The sequence below is a fragment of the Melospiza georgiana genome, chromosome 3, assembly GCF_028018845.1.
Source record: "Melospiza georgiana isolate bMelGeo1 chromosome 3, bMelGeo1.pri, whole genome shotgun sequence".
In the NCBI taxonomy this organism is placed as follows: domain Eukaryota; kingdom Metazoa; phylum Chordata; class Aves; order Passeriformes; family Passerellidae; genus Melospiza; species Melospiza georgiana.
In genome coordinates, this window is record NC_080432.1 from 102,687,793 (window position 1) to 102,707,590 (window position 19,798).

The following is a 19,798-nucleotide window of genomic DNA, read 5'->3' on the forward strand; positions in this document are numbered from 1 at the left end:
AAACCCATCTGTTTTATAAACCCATTATTTACAAAAACGGTTTCTGAAGTTTTTTTGTTTTGTTTTGTTTTTTTAACAAAAATTAAACTATACACCAATCTAAGTTACAGAAACAAAAATAACCTTTATAAGATCACATGTATAAAACAAGAAATGAAATGTGTTTTTATTTAAGGCAATACTGGGCTACTTCACAAATCACCACCTCAAATATATACACTGCTCCACACTACTAATTTTCTATCACATTCACAACGGATTCTTTAATACCAAATATTGTTTTAAATCTTCAATGTAGCAAACTATTTTTATTCACATTTCCATTTTTATTATGGAATCATAAATGCTTTGTAACCAATTAAAAGCAATGAAAAATGTAGCTATAAGAAAACTATTATATTTATGTGTTAACTACATATGAATATCATCCATAGATACTGGATGTTAAAATTTACAAAAATGAGAGTGTGTCAGTACGTTTAACCTATGAAATGTGATCTTATCCAGCTTTTCTTCTGTAAATAAATGTTTTATGCAAAATAAACTGGATATGGCAGACTTAGCTAGCTTTAGTTCAAAAGTTCTTAATTTAAAATGATTAAAGGACAGTTTTAAAAACTTGCTCACTTAGTTACAAATTAAAATTCCGAATATAAATGTGTCATTTAATAGTTTAGACTTACAGACTGCTGGTGGCAGCAAATGATTTACAATAATAAATATATACAAAAAAATGTATCTACAAATAAAGAAAACTGTTATACATGAGAAGTAACCTGGTGAAAGATACCAATCACAGACAACTCACAAAGATTTAGTTTATGGAAAGGACAATCTGATAGAAAGTTGAGGTCTTGATCAAGTATTTACAAAACTGAAGCAATTACTTTCTTCAAGTCCCATAGGGATAAAAACAAATAAGACATTTACATGACTCATGTCATGTTTTTTGCTAGATTAAATCACTTCAAAATAAAAGAGCTCCACAGTTACTAGCATGCTTGATGGCTTCCTATTCAAAATAAATTCTATTACAGGTCATGGTTAAACACATTAGGTTTTCAGTATTTTGATTCCCCCTCCTCAGTACCCAAAACAATTACTTTTGCAGCTATAACCTCTGGATCATCCTCCCAACGTCCTTCGAGCTTTCTCAAACTGACCACAGGTTTCATTTCCTGAAGCTGCCTCAACAGACGCTCAGTGCAGTCTTTAAGAGTCTTGTCTAACACTATCTTTACATTATCACCACATGGAAGCCGTGATGGGTTGGCAAACACTACAAGGGTTTCAGTTTCAGAACACGACCCAGAGACATTATCACTTGCTACGGGGGCCTTCTCGCTGGCTTTCCGAGAGTTTGAATGGGATCCTTTTTTGGTTCCACTGCTATGGTATTCTCTTTCAGAGTTTTTCTTTTGCTTCACAGCAGATTCTTCAAGGAATTTGAGGAACGACACTTCAAAACCCATTGGCTTGAATGAGCTCCAGTCAAAAGCTGCAGGTTGCTCCTCGGCCGTTTGAATGGCAACAGCAGTCTCCTCCTCCTTGTGCAGGTTACTCACACCACTGGGCAGTGCCTCCTCTGTTTTCTCAGCTCTCTTTCTCTTACTCTGAGATACATTTTTTTCTTTATTTGCTCTTTTCAGGTTGTTTGATTTTTGCTTCTCTGAGGGGCAGGAGCTGGTCTCCTGCAAGTCACTATTTACACTGGAAGAGATTTTTGCTTGATTTTCAGCAGTTGAAGAATCCTCATTAATTAGTTTAGTAATGAATAGTTCTGTCAGTTCGTCCACTTCATCCTTCTCACCTTTTTCAGTTTCCTTTTGTGATAAGGTAGTTGTGCTTGAATCATTATTGCTCGCTGTCAAACTCTGTTCAGGCTCTTTCACATCAGTTTTTTTATCAGTTTCCTCCTGCTCACAAGAGGCTTCCTTTACTTGGGAGACAGAGTGTTTTTTAGATACAATAAGAAGATTCCTGTGTTGGGAAGTAAAAGCTTTGGACAGTTTGTGACATTTATAATGCCTTATTATGTTACTTTCACTTGTGACTACGGACGAGCATCCCTTTATCATACAGGGATACTGAGTTATGAACCTGCTGGTACATTCCGATAAGGCATCGTTTCTGGCCTTTATTAAATACACGTACTTGCCGCGTTTCAGTGAATAAGCCTTATTTTCCTGAACCTGTATTCCTTTTGAGTTTTTGTTTTCCAAGTTCATGTTTTTCTTTCGTTTTGTTTTCACTGACAGCCTGCTGCCCTCTTTTCCCGATCTGTTTTTGAGTCCTCTCTGTTTAGACCTCAACGGTTTCTCCTGATTTGCTTTGCTTGAAATGTTTTCCTGGCCTGGTGTCAGCCTCCTGGGTCTTATTAGATGATCTTTATGCCTGTCATTATGTTTGTTAAAAATATGCCTCAAGAGGTTAGACCTAGTAGCATAAATACGGTCACAGCCTTCACAGTCACACTTGAACATGCCATCATCTTCTACTTTGTTTGGCTTTATCTCAACACTGTGCTCCGTCTCAAGATGCACGACATAATTAAGATACGCTGTAAACGAAGACTTACACTGAGACTGGTCACAAAAAAACCTTCCCACTTCTGGAGCTGATTTCATGCTACCAATTTGCTCAGGGGTCATGTCATGAAGCTTCATATAATGCTGTATCAAGCTGGTAACTTCCTGGAAGATACGAGAGCAATCGCTGACCTCGCACCTGAACTCTCTGACAGCAGGCTTGGTTTCCACCTCCTCACGTTCCTCTCTGCCTTGTTCATTCTCCTCCTCCACTTCAGCAGAGAAAGCAGGGAGGTCTGATTTGTGCACAGCCTGGTAATGAAGAATGAGGTTTTGTTGTATTGTGAAAGCTGCAAAGCAGCCCTGATGGACGCACCGGTACGGTCTGTAAGGGCTGTATCTAGTGGGGAACTCCAGAGATTTTGTCACAGGCTTCCTACCATTCCTCTCCTCTTTCTCCTTCCTGTGCTTCCTCGCCTTGCGTACTTTGGCTTGTTCCTGCATACCATCAAAAGATGCTGGATTCTGCTGCTCCAGTGGAACAGAAACCACCTGGGGAGGTTTTTCCAGTCTTTCAGGAATATTATTTTCTGGTAGAAGCTTTTCCAATACTTTTACAGGCTCTACAACTTCCTTCATCTGAGTTTCTTTGACCAATGGAGCTACAGTTTTGTTTTCTATTACTAGTGTCTGCACAGTTTTTATTTCAACAGGTAGTGGGGCTGTGTTTACGGTTTCGTTTTGAGATCTTCTGCCATAAGGCCTCTTAATTTTTAATTTTACCATCTCCTCTGTTGTAAAATGATGTACAAGCTGACAGTGTGCTCGGAGATTGGAGTTTCTTGTGAATGTTTTTGGACAGGTAGCTACAACACATTTGAAAGGGGCATACTTCAGTTGATGTTTCTTTATTTCTAGTATCATTTCTGCAGTGTACTGATGGATCTTGCCATAGTGTTTAAATAATGCGTCTTTTGTCATAGCACTGTAACTGCAGCCAGGATTCTGACATACAAAAGGTTTATTAACTCTATCACTAAACTGAATGTTACTTGCCTCTGGAGATAGCTGGATGAGGGGTTTATTTTCAAGTGATACAACAGGAACTGCTGGTGCTAGCTTATCTGCTGGAGGACACTGAGAAACAGTCTCAGAAATTGGAATGGGAGAATCATCTTCTAGCTTCAGTTTTTGCAAGCCTTCCAAAATTTCTGACATTTGAGTATCAACCTTTTGAGGTATATCAGTCTGAGTAGAGCTACCCTTTGCAGCAGTAACATTCCCTGTGTGCACAGCAAGCTGTGTAGAAGTGGGTAGTTTTACACTGTGTGTTGAATTTTCTGAAGCAGACTGGGTGTTATTTACTTGCAAGTTCTGTCCTGAAGCAGCAACAGTATCCTGAATTTCAGTTTTCACCTCAAGCATCTGTGAATTCATAGCAGTTTTAATTATTTCCAGGGTTTTTTCGAAGTTCTGCATAACACTGTCCTGTGAAATCTGTTGTTCCGAATTTGCCTGCACACAAGAATTTGCAGCCATCATTTGGGAATCCCCATTTTCAGTTTTTACTGTTAAAGGGGGCAGACCTGTATGAGCCTCAAGGTTTGTTTTGAAATTATCTTTGATACTGGCCATGAATAACTGATTGTCAACATTACTGAGTTTCTGTGCAAGGTTCTCCACCACTCTTTGAGAGCCACAATTTGCCAGCAAGTTGGACTGAAAACTTTCTCCCTGTATTTGCATGTTTCCTTCAGTGCTTTTGCCTAGAAGTCCCATTACTGTTGCATTGTTTACTGCTAATTTCTGTGATGTATTGGGCACAAGCAGGGGTGTAGGTGTTTTTCTCTTCCTCTTTGAGGAGCTAGTTCCCTTCTTATTCAAGTTGCTTGATCCCGAATTCTTGGGACTACTAATAACTGAAACTCGTGAACTGTTCCCTGCAAAGCTTTGTGCTGCTGCAACAGTGTTAGAATATGAGCTAGGACACAAGCCATTTTCAACAGTCTTTAGCATTAAGTCCTCTGTTGCAAAAACAGGCAAAGTCTTGCATTCATTTAATGGAGGAATTTTGGCATTGAGGGTCCTGTTTTGGTCAGTCAGCAGGGTACTGGCGTTACAGACTGTCTGCAGCAGAGAGGGCGTGGCTGAGCTGGGGAGAACAGCTGCATTCATCTGAGTCGTACCAGAGACACAACTTGTTGTAACCACACGTGGAAGTACTTCTGTGTTATCAAAGCTACTTGGGATGCCTGCAGTTTCCAAGGCTTGCTTTATAATTTGATTACCTTCCTCATTCCCACTGGTATTAAAGTTAGTCACATTGGCCCGTGGAAACATAGCCTGCAGTGCAGAACGATTTTCGGCTGCAAGTAACTGGAGGAATGAGGGATCTTTAAAACACGTCTCTGGATTGAAGGCAGACTCCGGAGGTTGCTGCAAGTTTAATGAATTTGAAGAAAGAATCATACTGGCAAGCAAAGATTGTCCATTAGCCTGCAGAGCTTCTGGAGAAATTTCTGATCTTTCAAGAGGCTTACAGTAAGACCTCTTAGACAAGTGACCACCAAGTGATCTAGGATTAGTAAAAACTCTGAAACACCTGCTACAGATAAATTTCCCATCTCTAATTATTGCTGGCCACTTTGCTCGCTTGTTATGCTTTGGCTTCCTATCTTTCTCATTTGAGCCCCTGCCACGATCTTTTTTCACCTTTTCAGAAGCTGGGTGCTGAGAACTAGTTTCACTGAAGTTATTTTCATTACTCAGTTGTGAGGGAAATATTTGATCAACAGTCTCCTCTTTTGGGAAGGCAGAACTAGCGTTTCCTTCTAGTTGCAAAGAAAAGTTATTTGTGTTATTTTCCAGTTGTGAGAAGACTGAATTTGGAGGATTCTCTGCTGATGAAGGAAATAGAGACATTGGACCATTTTCTGCAGGCAAAGGAAGAAAAGGATCTGAACCACCATCAATATTCAGAGGCATAACTGTTTTTGCCAGATCATCCAGCTGGGTAGGTAAGGTTGCAGCAGACAAATTTTCCATTTGTGAACACAAAACACTCTCAGGCTCACTTTTAATACGAGCAGACAAATTTGGATTTATGACACTTTCCACTATAGGCAACATAGGATTCGCCAGATTTTCTAGGTGGGTTGGGAAAAGAGTACTTGAGACATGCTGCACTTGACTGGAAGAGGTGGGATTCAAATTTGATTTGTTCTGTGCAGTAAAAGCAGCACCACTGGGATTGCCCACCTGTGATGGCATAAGATACACAATCTTCCCATCATTCGGCACGTTTTGCAGATTGCTGGATTTCCGCGGCTTCTTATTCTTACGCTGCATTTTAAAAGCAGCATATTCATCAGGGTGGGCTGCCTTCATGTGTTTGCCAATGCTCTGTGACGAATTGTATGTTCGAGTACACCCCTCAACCTGACAATTAAATTTCTGAACTGGGGCTGCTGGTGACACAGCTGGAACTAAAGAGCTATTTATGTTAGGCTGTGATGGAATAAATGTAATACTTTCTAAAGTTTTTAAAGGCAGGTTATATAGATTAGCTGCAGCTTTAATACTGTCTTCAATTTCAAGTTTGGAAATGGGTACACCATTTCGATACCCCGTCTGATTCTGCATGCTGAATGGATTTACAATGCTCACTTGTCTTTCTAAGCTTTTTGATTCAAGGGCTTCTGGTTTTAATGTGTCTGAGGTGACAGCTTGAACATTCTGAGTCTGACTGAGACAGCCTTCCTCCTTTCTCTCCTGGAAAACTGGAAGACAAGAGTCAACTGATGGGCACAACTGCTGGACTCCAGGTTTAGTAATATCTACTTTGCTGGCAGTAGCAGCCAATTTACCTCTTTTCACAAAGTTATCTCGGATCTTCTGGTTAACAACAGACAGCTTAATGCTGCCTGCTGGAACTGTTTCTTCTGTTTTTATTGAACCCATAGGAGACTGCTCTGAACCAGCATTAGGCAAAGAATTGCTTTGCTGCAGTACACTCACTGATGCATTTACACTTTCATTCCCTACTGGTTCTGCTTTGATTTGGTTCCAGATGTTTTCTCCTTCAATGAAACTGCTTCGGTTTTCAGCTGGAGGAGATGTCAATTCCTCTTTAACTGCAACTCCATCAGTACTTTCATTAGCTTTAGGAGGCTGACTAAGATCAGGCTGATCAGTTTGGTTTTCAGGCTGCTCTTCTTTTTCAGGCTGCTTGTTGTGATCCTCAACATGCTTCTCCAGTTCGTTCTGTGAGCGGTACACCTTCCCACAGCCTGTGACTCTGCAGGTATAGGTATTATAGTGCTGTGCTTCATGATCATAGAGTAAATAGGCTTCAGAAAACACTCTGCCACATTTGGGAAACATACACTTAGCTCTGAAGACTTGATGCTCTCTCCTATGGGTCAGCAGCTCAGCGTAACTGTTAAAGCCAGCCTTACATTTCATCTGTATGCAGATATAAGGCTTGCTGCCACAGTGCATTTGTAAATGATCATTCAGGTGAGTAACACTTACAAAATGTCGTCTACAGTACTGACAAATCACTTTTTTGCTCTGCATTTCAAGAAAACGCTTAGCTTCTTCATTATCTTTATGGCCCTTTGCGTGTGCTATTAGATTTTTAAAATATTTAAAGCCTTTTTTGCAAAGTGTTACAGGGCAGGTGAATTCATTAACAGGGGGTGGCTTTTGAACTGGCACTATCTCTGGTATGTAAGGTTTATCTTTATCATCATTTTCATCATCTGAGCCATCGTTATCATTAAACACAATGAAGTCTGTTGAATAGAGGCTGTTCTTCTTAATGGGTCGCTGCTCCTGTTTGGATACAGAATTTGTTTTCTGATTTTCATTGGCAGTTGCTATTTTAGGAGGTCTTCCAAGTCGCCTCAGTGGCTTCATAGCAGCCAATCTCTCTTTGCTAGATTTTTTCACATGCAAAGTTACATGGGGAACAAAGTTTTCTTTAGAATTAAAATTTTGGGCACAAATAGGGCAACTGTAAATTCCATCTTTATAATGTTTCTGTGCATGTCTAACTATTCTATGACCTAGGAATTCCTTGTCACATAACACACAATACTGCATGTAAGCTTGCCAGTTCCTAAATCTAGCTGATATGAACCCCCTCTCTCTGAGTTTTTTGATTTCTCTCTTTTTCTGCTTTTCATCTCTGATACCCCTAAGAAGGCTGTTAGCCTCATCAATGCCAGCAAGGCCATTCAGAGAAGTTTCTTTACTATCTTCTTGGTCATCCTCAGCCTTCTCATAAACTTCACTGTCGTTCAGTTCGTCTATGGATGACACAATGGATGCCTCCTCTCCCATAAGTGCCAGACACTGACGCTTCAGAGTTTTCCAGTCCCAGAACTCTGGATCAAAAGGCCACTGTGTTTTCAGTACAAGTAAGAGCTCACAGCGCAAAGAATTTGGTATTGGAAGATTCTCTTCATCATATTTCTGGTCAGGCTGATTATATAGCATTTCAACAGCATAATACGCATCCACAGTGGGTTCCAGAAGAAATTCACTCAGCTGACAAGCACGTTTCACCTCCAAATCATCGGGAAGTAAGCAGGAGATAGTCTTGCAAATAGATATCTTGACATCTGCATTTTCACTGGATTCCAAGCGCAATGCTTTCACACACAGTTCAATGCATGTTGCAAGTCCAGCACCATCAATCTGTAAAGCAAGACTAATTTTAGTAAGTCATTTTATCTAACTCTTTCTATACTTTTAAAGTAAAAGATGTCATTATTCAATCATAAGTGTCAGAAAAAATGCACCTGGCATTCACAGTAATACTTTTTACCTCAAGAAACAGAATGGATTTTCCTCAGATGCTATTCCTTAAATTGTATAATTTGTCTTCATGCTACTAACAAATGCTGAAGTTTATGTACAACTTAAAGACCAATTAATTGCATGTCCTGTCTAGTTTGAGCACTTTTGGACTGTATGTTAGAGGTGTTCGGTTTGTATTAGAACAATATTGAGCCTTTTCCTTGGAATAAAGCCTATCACTTGTGCCACAGGTATTTGAGATGAGCTTCTATGAAACATCAACTTAACACTGAGTAGAAATCAAATGGCAGAAACTGCTACAGTTAAAGAAAAAAACACATGATCTTCAGGAAGATCTATAACTTAGAAATCAACTGACCTCAACTGAACACACGGCTTCAGTCCAACTGAAAGCAGTGTGTGTAGTTACATTTTGTTAAATGTTCCATCATTTGAATGTTCTAAAGGTCATGTGGTCTTTACTCATTCATACCCTAAGGCAACACCATTTACATTTACATTGACTTTACAAGCTTTTTATGCTGCCAGGCATGCATGAGAGGGGCTGTGGCATACATGAGAATAAACTTCAGTAAATTCATGAATGTACAAATCTACTACCTACATGGTCTCCAATTTCTGCCAACAAGTAATTGCTCAAATGCTCACTGGAGAAAAATCAATATGGCACAGAGCAGGCAGAGATCTTAATATCACAAGACTCTGTGAAAGTTATTTTCCTCCCCCTCTCTAATTCCAATTTATTTCACATCTTACAGGGGGGCAAAAAATCTTTAAATTTAGAAGCCCATGATTAGCTGTACCAGAACACCGAAAAACAAACCCAGGAATTTTTATTCTTAGAATTAATTTCCCAACTTACAGAAATAGGAGCTCAATTTAGCTACTGATATTAAATATTGCAACTACTAAAGAAACTAAGAAAACTAGATGACAAGGTTAGCTGAGAAAGATGAGCAGGGTTGTAATACAACACTGGACCTAAGCCCACAGGTGACAAGTATTTATTTTATCAAAATAAACTGCATTCATAAGTGGCAATTCAAAAGGTTTTGAGTTGTAGTTTTTGGGGTTTTTTTGTAGTTTCTTCTTTTTTTTCTAATGTCCTGTAATTTTCCTTTTCATATATATTAACATACACCCTTCATTTCCTTTCCTCATAAGCTGGTCCTCTCAATTTTCTGTAATTTTTGAAACACAGAAAATAATGGTGAGGAATGTTAGGGCCTCCTTACAGAAAATACCACATTTAGAGGACACAGACAAACCTAGAGGCCATAACCTCACCTTTAGTTCTTTCTTCATCTCAGTTGTGGCATCCAGCTTTTCTGTTTAATCCTATTCTTTTTGCAAAGGAACCAAAGTCTTAATGATTCAAAATGAATAAATTTATAATTTACCTGCAGAAGGAAGTTGCTATGGCCATTCCTAAAACCCATTAGGATTGCCCTGAAACTAATACTATACAGAAAGACAGGATGTCAAAGAAGTTTTCATAAATTTTCCTGATTACTGTTCCATTGAAAGTGGCAAAAATATTCTTTCAGGAGTATCCTTACCTCTGAATTAATTACTTTAATCAGGAAGAAAATGTGATAAACAGTCTTAGTTAACACAGAAAGCTGACGACATCTCTCTAGATACACTTGAATAGAAGGCTCTACCCTTTGCTGCAGTTTACTCCAGAAAAGAGTCAGTTCCCTAGAACAAGAGAACAATATTTCAGGGCCAGCAATGCAACCACTAGTCTTAAAACAAGAAATGCAAGACTAAGAACAGTTTCCACTTTGTCTTTGAGAAAGGAAAAAGCCTGCCATTTATTTATTTACACCTTATCTTTTATTAAAATATCCACACTATTAAGTATCTAAATTTCAAAATTATGACAATGCCTCACTTCCAGAAGGACAGTTCAGAATAAAACCTGTATTACCACAACTTATGCTACATAATTTACTCATTATGTGGCCTTGGAAAAAAAGAAGTCTTGTACAGTAATTTACTATTCACAGACTGGAACTGTATACTTCTGAACTCTTAGTAATTACTAATATCTACAAAAGCCTGGCTTTTCTCTGTGGTAGATACACTTTTTCTAAAGCTACTCTCCTTTAAGAGCTGGATGTGACTGTGATTTAGCAAGGAATTAGCTCCTAAAGCCAAACACTATCACAGTATCTACATTATCTTATTTGCTGATTCCTCCTCAGGTGCAAAGAGCCAAAAGTACCTAGTACCTTGTGAAATGCTGTAACACTCAAAACTTTAGCAGAATCTCTTAAAGCAAAATCCTGCATTAGCAGTTTTCTTCTGCTGCTGCACATAAAACAGAAGCACAGACAAAGCAAATTCTTCAAGAATTATACAAGTTTGCTAGTTAGCAGAAGGAAATTAAAACCCTAACAGCTCAAATATCTGCCAACAAAGACCAGTTACTTGTTCCCACATTAAGAAAGCAAGCCCTAAACAATAAGTATCTTCATCTAGCTTATTATTGTTGTTACAGTAGTAGTAAAGAGCTTCTTCCTTTCTAAGTTTGTTAGAAAAAGAAACACTGTGTTATTACAGGACAGAAAGAACAGTACTTACTCATTAAATGCTAACATAATGCTGACTGGTTGCCTGCAGTTATTAAATTCCTTATTTCTATGGAAAAATTATTAACCAGCTATTGGTATTTGCCTCATCATACAGATACCCTTCAAATTCCTGCAATGGATGCTTATCCTGCAAAATCCATTTATTTTCTTTTCTAGCTTTCCAAGAGTCTTATCTCCTTTCTGTTTAGCTCACAGATTTTATCAAGCTAAAGAAAGTTAACCTATGGCTTATGTATCTTCCCCAGACTAAGTTTTTGTTCTTAGATAGAAATCAAGATTCAAACTCACCAGGCACAGTACATCTCCCCTTGCTGCAGCTGGCGAGATAGAAATGCTGCACATAGAATTAGAGCACTTTTTTCATCTCCATCAGATTCCAGGTTACAGATCATTTCTAGTGCATCTTTGCAATCTACTTCTGCAATCTAGAAGAGAAGAAAGAGAAGAACAAGACTCAGAAAGTGGTTGCATTTTCAAACACACAGTCACATTAGCCTTTGCAAGACAATAATTCAGAACTTGAATTCAACAGTTGGATAGAGATGAGCATGAAAGCAAATCAGTATATTTCTAGTATCAAAACTCATTATGCCACCAGAAAAACTGTCTTATTAGAGTGAACATAAACTTTTTTCTTAGATGTGACTTATTTGTATCTAGTGTCCCAGTCACCTAAGAATTTTAAAGTATATTAATTATTCGTATATATCACATACATCTGGTAATAGTGATATGAAGACATATAACTTTAAATTGCAGCTTAACACAAAAAAAATTACTTGTAATTCTAATCCAGTTTACTTGTCAGTGATGTCACTACTGCTTTAATACGATGAGCTAGATGGTTAATGAATCTGAGGTTTAACATGACCGTTCTAGTACTTTTTGAAAAATCAAAGATATGAAAAAAAGGAAAGCTGTACAGTAAGAAGCAGGTCATCTGAATACTGTTCTAGAGTAACACTACAGTCTGTGCAATATAAATTATTTGTCAAGCACCCATGGTAGTACTTAGTTTTATGGCAAATCAAAGGAAAAATCACAGCTGCCCAGTACTACTAGACAGCTGTATCAGTACTGAATCAGTGCACTTGCTGTAACAATACTGTCTAATTTGATTCTCAGCAGACTGGTTTGATTACATCAATTAGTGCATCTGGCAGGACATGCTGGATTATTCTTTGACACCAGCAGCTGAAGAATAGCTTGACTATGACAACAGCACTGTTGGAAGTCTCTCTTGAGAAATCACAAGACCACCCAAAGCAAGAAACAGAAGTGCTCACCCAAACACCCAGCTGGTCCGGCACTCTGGGTAAGGCGGCAGCACAGCTGGATTGGGCACCACGGTATCCAGCAATCAAACTACAATTTTGAATAGTACAACTACTTATTTTCATACCTCTAAATGGACACTTTGTAAATATACTAATAGCCCTTCACTGAATGTCACTGGGGGTTTAATAACCTCAAAGTCATCCTCTAGAGAAAACTGCATTTCTTAACCTGGAACAGTATAAATGTAATAGCAATTTAGACTGAAGGTCTGCTTTGCTCAGTGCCCCATCTCAGACAGGGACTATCAATTAAAAGCTTAGAGAAGAATACAGCAAACCGAACTTATTATAAGGGAACTTCATTAAAAGCTTTTCCAGCCTGTCACACTTCCTAAGGGAGCCTGTTTCTAACAAAGGTTTCTACATCAAGTTTGTCAGTCTAGCATTTCACATACTGCAGGTCTAAATTCTTCACATTATTGAAGAAACTATTTGGAAACCATGCTGAAAACTTGCTTAAATGTTGCTTTCCTACCTAGTCTGAATGGATATAAAAATTTCCACACCGATAATATACTTTTTTGCACCTTTTTTTTTTTTACTATTTTCTTGCTGTCTCACACTACAAAAATGACAGTCCTTCTCAGTTTTTAAGTCCACCCTGACATGTTAAAGCTTATCTGCCTTTTCTTAGTAAGACACGATCTTTCCAAAACTGTTAGCAATACTGCAAACAGTTAGCCAAAGCTGCTAATCTAAGCAATCCAAAACTCAGAAACACCTGGATTAGGTTCTCTCTGATAACCCAGTATGAACTTGTATGTTATGGCATCCAAAGAAACAAGGCTAACCCATTCCTTTTGTCCAGGGCATTCACAGTTCATTCACTGAACCAGCCCATTCTGTGTTGGGGCTGAGTAATGAAGGAAGCCTGTCTGCAGGGTCATAAATTCAAAGTTCCATTGCATGTCTCCAGCAAACAAAAGTAAGATTGCACAGCCCTGTCACAGCCCCTCCTGAGCCTGTTCTGACAGGGTCTGCAGCAGCCAGAGCTGGGAGGAGAGCAAGACTGATCCAATTCTACTGAGTATCTGAAGAACACGCTCAGTGAGAAACTGTCATCTTAGAATTTCATCTGTATCTAGGCCAGGAAAGTTTTCCAGCTCTAATCAGTGAACAACTCTTATCCCTTTAGGTTCAATTGCAATATGCTTAATATTTAACATAAAAAGATGACAGCAACAAAAAGACAGCAGAGACACTGGCAGACAAGAAAAGTGACATTTGCAGTTCGTTTTCCTTCAAGAAGGAAAAAGGCTCAGCTAAAACTTTGGAGTGAAAAATGAAGATGCCACCTGAAAGAATGCAAAAGAGCAAAGCTGTCATCTCCTCTCTGACTTCTGTATTTAAATTAGAAGGATTTTATATTACAAACCAGATCAAAGATCTGATTTCACCTTCAATTGCACCCAGGAATTTGGGTGAAGTTACATTTATTCTCTGAGCTGCAGGCAGCATCTAAAGGGCCCCATTCTATGTACTAGGTATACACAAAAACCAATATAGTTCAAGTAATAAGAGTGGGAAAATTATTAACTTCACTTTACTAAGGAGGTCTGAGGCAGAGTTTTAAAATACTTTAAGCAAAATCAAGCACAAAATTATGGCACAGCCAGAAAATGCCCATTAATGACTTAATAATACACTTCCATGAGTGTTTTGAGTCATTACTCAGCTTAAAAGTGACTTGAATGAAAAGAAAAAAATACCAAAAATATTTTAGATCATATTTTAAAAGAAAAAGCTATTCTATAAGAACACCAGCTTATGATTAGTGACTTTACTACCATTAAAGAAATGTCTAAGAAAAAAAGTTCTTTATTATTTACTTACTTCTTCCATTAGCCTTTCATTTGGTGATCCTGAACAAAGACAGACCAGGTAGGTTTGTTTGAAATTGCCTTTCCCACTGACTTCTGGATGGTCAGAGCAGAGTTTTGCCAGGGCAGTAGCTTGTGTTAATTGCTTTGTTTTCATTAGGTGCTTAATACGCATATCCAGCAGGACAGGGCCTTCTGACACTAAAAATTCATTCACTTCAAAAAAAGGAAAAAAAAAAAAAAAAAGAAAAAAAAAGCCAAAACATTACATGCATGTTACAGAGTTAACAGACTGTATTTACTCATCATGGTTGACCCTAAAATTTACACAAATCAAAACATATACAAAAGATACGAAGCAAAGATGAGGGAAAAGTTTCTCAGTGAACTGCACTTCTTTATCATAAAGATTCCCTGCCACAGACCTTTTATATACTTGCAGGTTTTAATTCATTCTAATTTCTTGGCTAAACAGCTGCACACAAAACAGACTTAGAGATCATATAAATATTAAAATATTTAGATACAATTTAATTATAGTTCTACAGAAAGACAACACAAAGCCACTACTCTGACATCCTCTGTACACTTGTGCTATGCCTTTGCTAACGTTGCCTTTTAAAGATCTTGCTGTTGAAGGATATATGTGATAAGTACAAAAGTTTCTGAACCTGTTTTTATTGGTGTGAAATGTTTCATATTATACACACAGAATACAGTCAAACACTTTATGGTTCTTCAACCAAAGAATTTTCCTTATTTGAAAAATTGGCATATCTTGCATACATTTGACTGTGCATAGTCTCAAACTCAGAAGAGATAGGTACTGAACTGGATTTTTCAAACATGCTCCCACCAGAGTCAAACTCTGTAGTCTACACTAACAGTCCAACTCTAGGTGCTCAATAGAAGGCATAAAAATTCTACAAAAAGGGGAACACAGGTTAATGTTCTGAATCTTCAATATACATGTTGGTCTCATCCAGATCTTCAAGATCAAAATTGCTTTAGCTTTGAAGCATGTGGTTTAGTACTACCTCTAGAACATTTAAAATCAATTATTAAAACTAGACACAGACAATCACTTTTCTCTAATCCTTTTGACATCATGCCCTCCCTGTTTTCACAAGGTAGATATATACTGCATAAAAAACCCGTTGGTTTTTAATTGCCCTCACTTCAATTTCATAACATATTCTCACATCTTTTAAAAATAGCAGACCTTTTCTACTGATTCTTGTTTCTTTTGTGAAAACTAGCACATTCATGATATGCTTTCAGTATTAGGAGTAAAATCTTGATCATTTCTGAATGAGATTTTTTCCAGCCTTTGAGTAGTCCCAAAACCTTCTGGTCATTTGCAGTGCTCACTTTCTGATACATTTTGATAGGAACTGTCATATACCTTTTCATTTCCTAATCCGGAATTCCACCTAAATCATGTTGTCCATTCACTTAATTTATATTTTCTTGACTTTTCAAATCCTGTTTCGATTTGATGAAATAAGTACTTTCAACATCTAAAAAATTCTCTCTGTAATACTTGAACTAGTAGAACACAAAACATGGTTTAATTAAAAAAAAAAGCTTATCTCATTCTTTGCTTCTCTCCATACTATTTAGTTTGATTCACTACTGTCTTCATTTCATGATTTCTCCTTTTTCTAGCTGCTTATATGGAACATTACTAAAAGTCTATCTTGAAATCAGAATCAGGTCAACCATTTTCTTTACCACTTTAATGCACAAGACTTTCAGGCAGAAAATGTTGCCTTTTGCAGAAATCAGGCCTGTTAAACCCCATCATTATCTTTCAAGCATTTTCAGATTTATGGGTGGATTATCATTTCAACCAACTTCTTAGTTATTTGTCCATACCCTTGTACCCCGCTACAGATGATCAGCAATGGCTAACTGATGTGTAAGAATATTCACATCAAATGAACTCCTTCTTCCTTTCCCTGTGGCAATGAAGCTATGACCAGATTTGTATGTATGCAGTAACAAAGGAAAACCAGAGCACACTAACAGACAATCGGCAAACGTTTGTTTTTGTATTTATTAGAGGACATTCTAAGCAGCAGATAAATGTTCCTTTAATGTCATTACCAATGCATTATAAAAGACATTCACACTCCTGCCAACCCACAAATGACCCTGTGACTAACGACATTCAATAGCCTAGCCTTGCTCTTCCTCCACCAGGTACCAATAATCCCTTTGCCCACAACGTTTAGTCCTGGATTTAGTCTGGAATAACATTGGAACATTTTACCTTATTTCTGTAACAAGATACAGGAAGACCTTAGACTTTAAGATATGTTGGTAATCCAAGAGGTTTCACTCCAATTTATTAGTATAATTGCTGCATTTAATATCGTAAACATTACATTCTATCTGTTAGTTCTCAGTAATCCCCTTCCTTTAGTGTTTACTGCTTCAGCCAGCCTACCTTGCATAAGCATCAGCACATTTTCTGTTATCTTCTCAACAAGACACAGGAAGACCTCAGGGTTACCAGTTACATATTAGCTCTTAAGCCTTTATTCCAATCCCAGTGATTATAACCATTATGTTTAACATCTGAAAGCTATTCAAAACATGAATTTTAATACATTTGTTTTGTAACTGAACTAAAGGAGACATTTCAAGAAAAAAAAAAAAAGTGCAGGGGTTACAGGACTAAGTTTATGGTGGGGAACAGTCTTAAGGATAAGATTTTGAGGTTACTGAGGAAGGTTTTGTTATTTTCAAATACTTGATAAATACATGTTATTGTACAATGTAAATTTCAAAAGTTAGTGTGGACAAATTGCTAGCCTACAATACGAATAGTTATTTATAAAAAGGCTTTGAGACACAAGTGCTTTTCTAGAAAAAATCACTTAACCTTTATGAGCGTAAACCCTGACATATTTAATGGGAACAATTATTGGAAAAATATTGAATGTAATTTTTCTGCAATGCTTTCTCATCCATTAAAATTCACAAACATGTTTGTGCAAGACGTGCAAAATTCATATAAAATTGCAGAACATGAGGGAAAGTGAAGATGTGCAGATAGCATCTGACAGGTGGTACTACAATCTACTAAGTCTAGCAAATTAATTTGGACAGAGTGGGATCTAACCTTTTAGGCAGTTTCCCTCTGATTCCCTTGAATTCCATAGCTGGCATATCAGGCCATACTACCAAGTGATTCCATGCCAAGTTCATGAGAAGGATATGAACTTTTACTACAGGTATTGCTCGTACCATACATGGACTAAAGCAGAGAAAATGTAATCCACAGATTAGCGGCACATGAGAGCACAAATAAGCTCCAGGCACTAACAGGTTCTCTGTGGAAGACAGTCCAGATTAATGCCATGTTCTAGCTGACTTAAGAGCACAAAGAATATTTGCCTTACAAAGCACTCATAATCCTACTACCAGACCCCTCATCAGATGTAGCATAGGTACAGATTAATCCACCACCTTTATGTCTTACCAGCCTTGCTTTAGCCAGGGAGGCTGAAGCCAGGAGGTGAATATACACATGGATAATCCATCTCCAAGAACTTCAGCTGCTAGTCAGGAAACAATGTACTGGCTTTGGCTGGGGTATGGTTAATTTTCTTCACAGTGGCTGGTACAGGGCTGTGTTTTAGATTTGTGCTGAACACAGTGATGAGGATGTGGAGATGTTTTTGTTATTGCTGGGCAGGGCTTACACACAGCCAAGGCCTTTCCTGATTTCTGTGCTGCCAGGCTGGGGAGCCTGGGAGGAGACACAGGTGACCCGGACAGGTGACCCCGCTGACCAAAGGGACATTCCAGACCATGGGACATCACGCTCGGTATATAAGCCAGGACGTTTGCAGCTCCCAAGTGACCCTGAGGTGTGATGGGGCCCTGCTCTCCTGGGCATGGCTAGCACCCACCTGCCCATGGGAAGCAGGGAATTCATTCCTTGCTTTGCTTGTGTGTGTGGCTTCTGCTTTCCCTATGGAACTGTCTTTACCTCAGCTTATGAGATTTCTACCTTTCCCTTCCTATTCTCTCGCCAGTGCTGCTGGTGGGGGAATGAGAGAGTGGCTGAGTGGGGCTTTGCTGCTGGCTGGGGTTGAGCCATGACACCTTTTCCATCATCTTCAAGTGTTAGTCCACATATGCACTCACACTATGGGTGACTCTGAACTGACTTGATGCTTTCCATATCAACCAGGAGCTGGGACTCAGAATCCTTCATGCAAACATCTCAGCACAATTCTGCTGAATGCAGCATCAATCCTAGATGCCTCTGTGGTGGCACAGTGTCTAGAGAAAGGGTACAAGAAGTTCCAAATGTCTGCTCTGAAAATACCCAGGATGAAAACACGTTTTCCTTCTCTCAAAACTGAGGCTACTCGTATCATTCAGCTTCTAGTGACAGGTGCTCTAATTACTGAAAATAGATCCACACTGCCTGTTATCCACCTTGACAATCTCTGGATAGTGATGGTTGTATCCAGATTCTCCTTTCAGTGAGAGATTCTTTAGATGCCTCCCTACTACATTTAAACTTATGAAAAATTCCAGAACCCAACTCCTGGCATCCAGGTTTAAATTCTAAGGATAATTGGAATTAGATAGCAAAAAAGCAGCAGCAGCCTGGCTTTTCATAAGGTTATCAAAGATCCTTTTCCTCTAGACAGTTCCTCCAGTCACCCTCAGTATCAGCAGAGGAGATACCAGTGACAGTTTTGAAGTATTATACCATCACTACAAGAAAATAATAACCTCGAGGATGGAAAAGTTCATGCTAAAGAGCACAAGCCACACTGACAGAAATTGAGGATGGAAGTGCAGTGTTTTAACGTTGCATAGGCTATGGCATAACTTAAAACACTTTGGTGTACTTCAACTTTCAGTCTTCAGCACACTGAGCAATAAGGCTACACAGACAGCCACATGACCTCAGGAAACCTAATTTTCAGTTGTCATTAATTCAGACCAGTTTCAATTCTAGATTAGTATCAGTCCTGATCTCACATTAAGCTATCTGTAGTTCAGGAGGAGGCCAGTAAGACAAAAGACCCACTATGATGTGAGAAAATTAAGACAACTTTACTAAGGTTTCCTTCTGTAAGCAATTAATGAAGTGGAGAAATGTAGAAAATTCCTCTCTCCAAATACAAGTGCTTCTTGTCTATCATACGCAATCTTGAGGAAAAAAAAGTCCTGCAGGTGAAACCTGAAGTAATAGCAGGTCCAGTCACCATGCAAATGCAATGCAATGTCTGATAGCAGGGCAGGACCTGTTCCCATGCGACTCTTACAAGAAATTCCTTAAAGATGGTAAAGTTAGCTCTCCTGAAGTCCACAGTCACAATCTTACTTACTGCCCTGTGTCCTCCTCATCCAATACTGAACTCATGAGCAGGGTCTTAGAAAGACTCAAATGCAAGGCAATTAAATATTAATTAAACCTCCCTCTTACCCATACCTTACAAGTTACAATGGCAGCAGTGTGGTAGAGAGGAAGCTAGTAGAGGAGTACTCTGTGGGACTCTGAGGACTACATATTAATCCAAAGTCTGTATTAGGTGTATAATAAGTAACTAAAAGAAGCAACAAAATACAAATCTTGTGGAAGAGTACACCCAGCTTCTGGAAAAAAAATAAACTGAAAATCCTATTATACATTTACTGGACTTATCCAAGGG

The 19,798-nt window shown here is 38.5% G+C and overlaps 1 protein-coding gene across 2 annotated transcripts in view; it reads right to left on the bottom strand.

Moving 5' to 3' along the window:
* Nucleotides 1-644: 644 nt before the first annotated feature.
* The window catches only part of ZNF292 (zinc finger protein 292), a 48,648-nt gene continuing 29,494 nt past the window's right edge, over nucleotides 645-19,798 (bottom strand). The window contains exons 5-8 of one of the 2 annotated variants that reach the window (XM_058019624.1): nucleotides 14,125-14,327; nucleotides 11,243-11,379; nucleotides 9,914-10,055; nucleotides 645-8,231 (exon numbers count right to left, since the gene is read on the bottom strand). In XM_058019624.1, the coding sequence (XP_057875607.1) occupies nucleotides 1,062-8,231; nucleotides 9,914-10,055; nucleotides 11,243-11,379; nucleotides 14,125-14,327 (7,652 nt within the window). In that variant the 3' untranslated portion in view covers nucleotides 645-1,061. Of the gene's footprint in view, nucleotides 8,232-9,913; nucleotides 10,056-11,242; nucleotides 11,380-14,124; nucleotides 14,328-19,798 lie in introns of those variants that run through there. The other variant, XM_058019625.1, reaches the window with a different exon arrangement.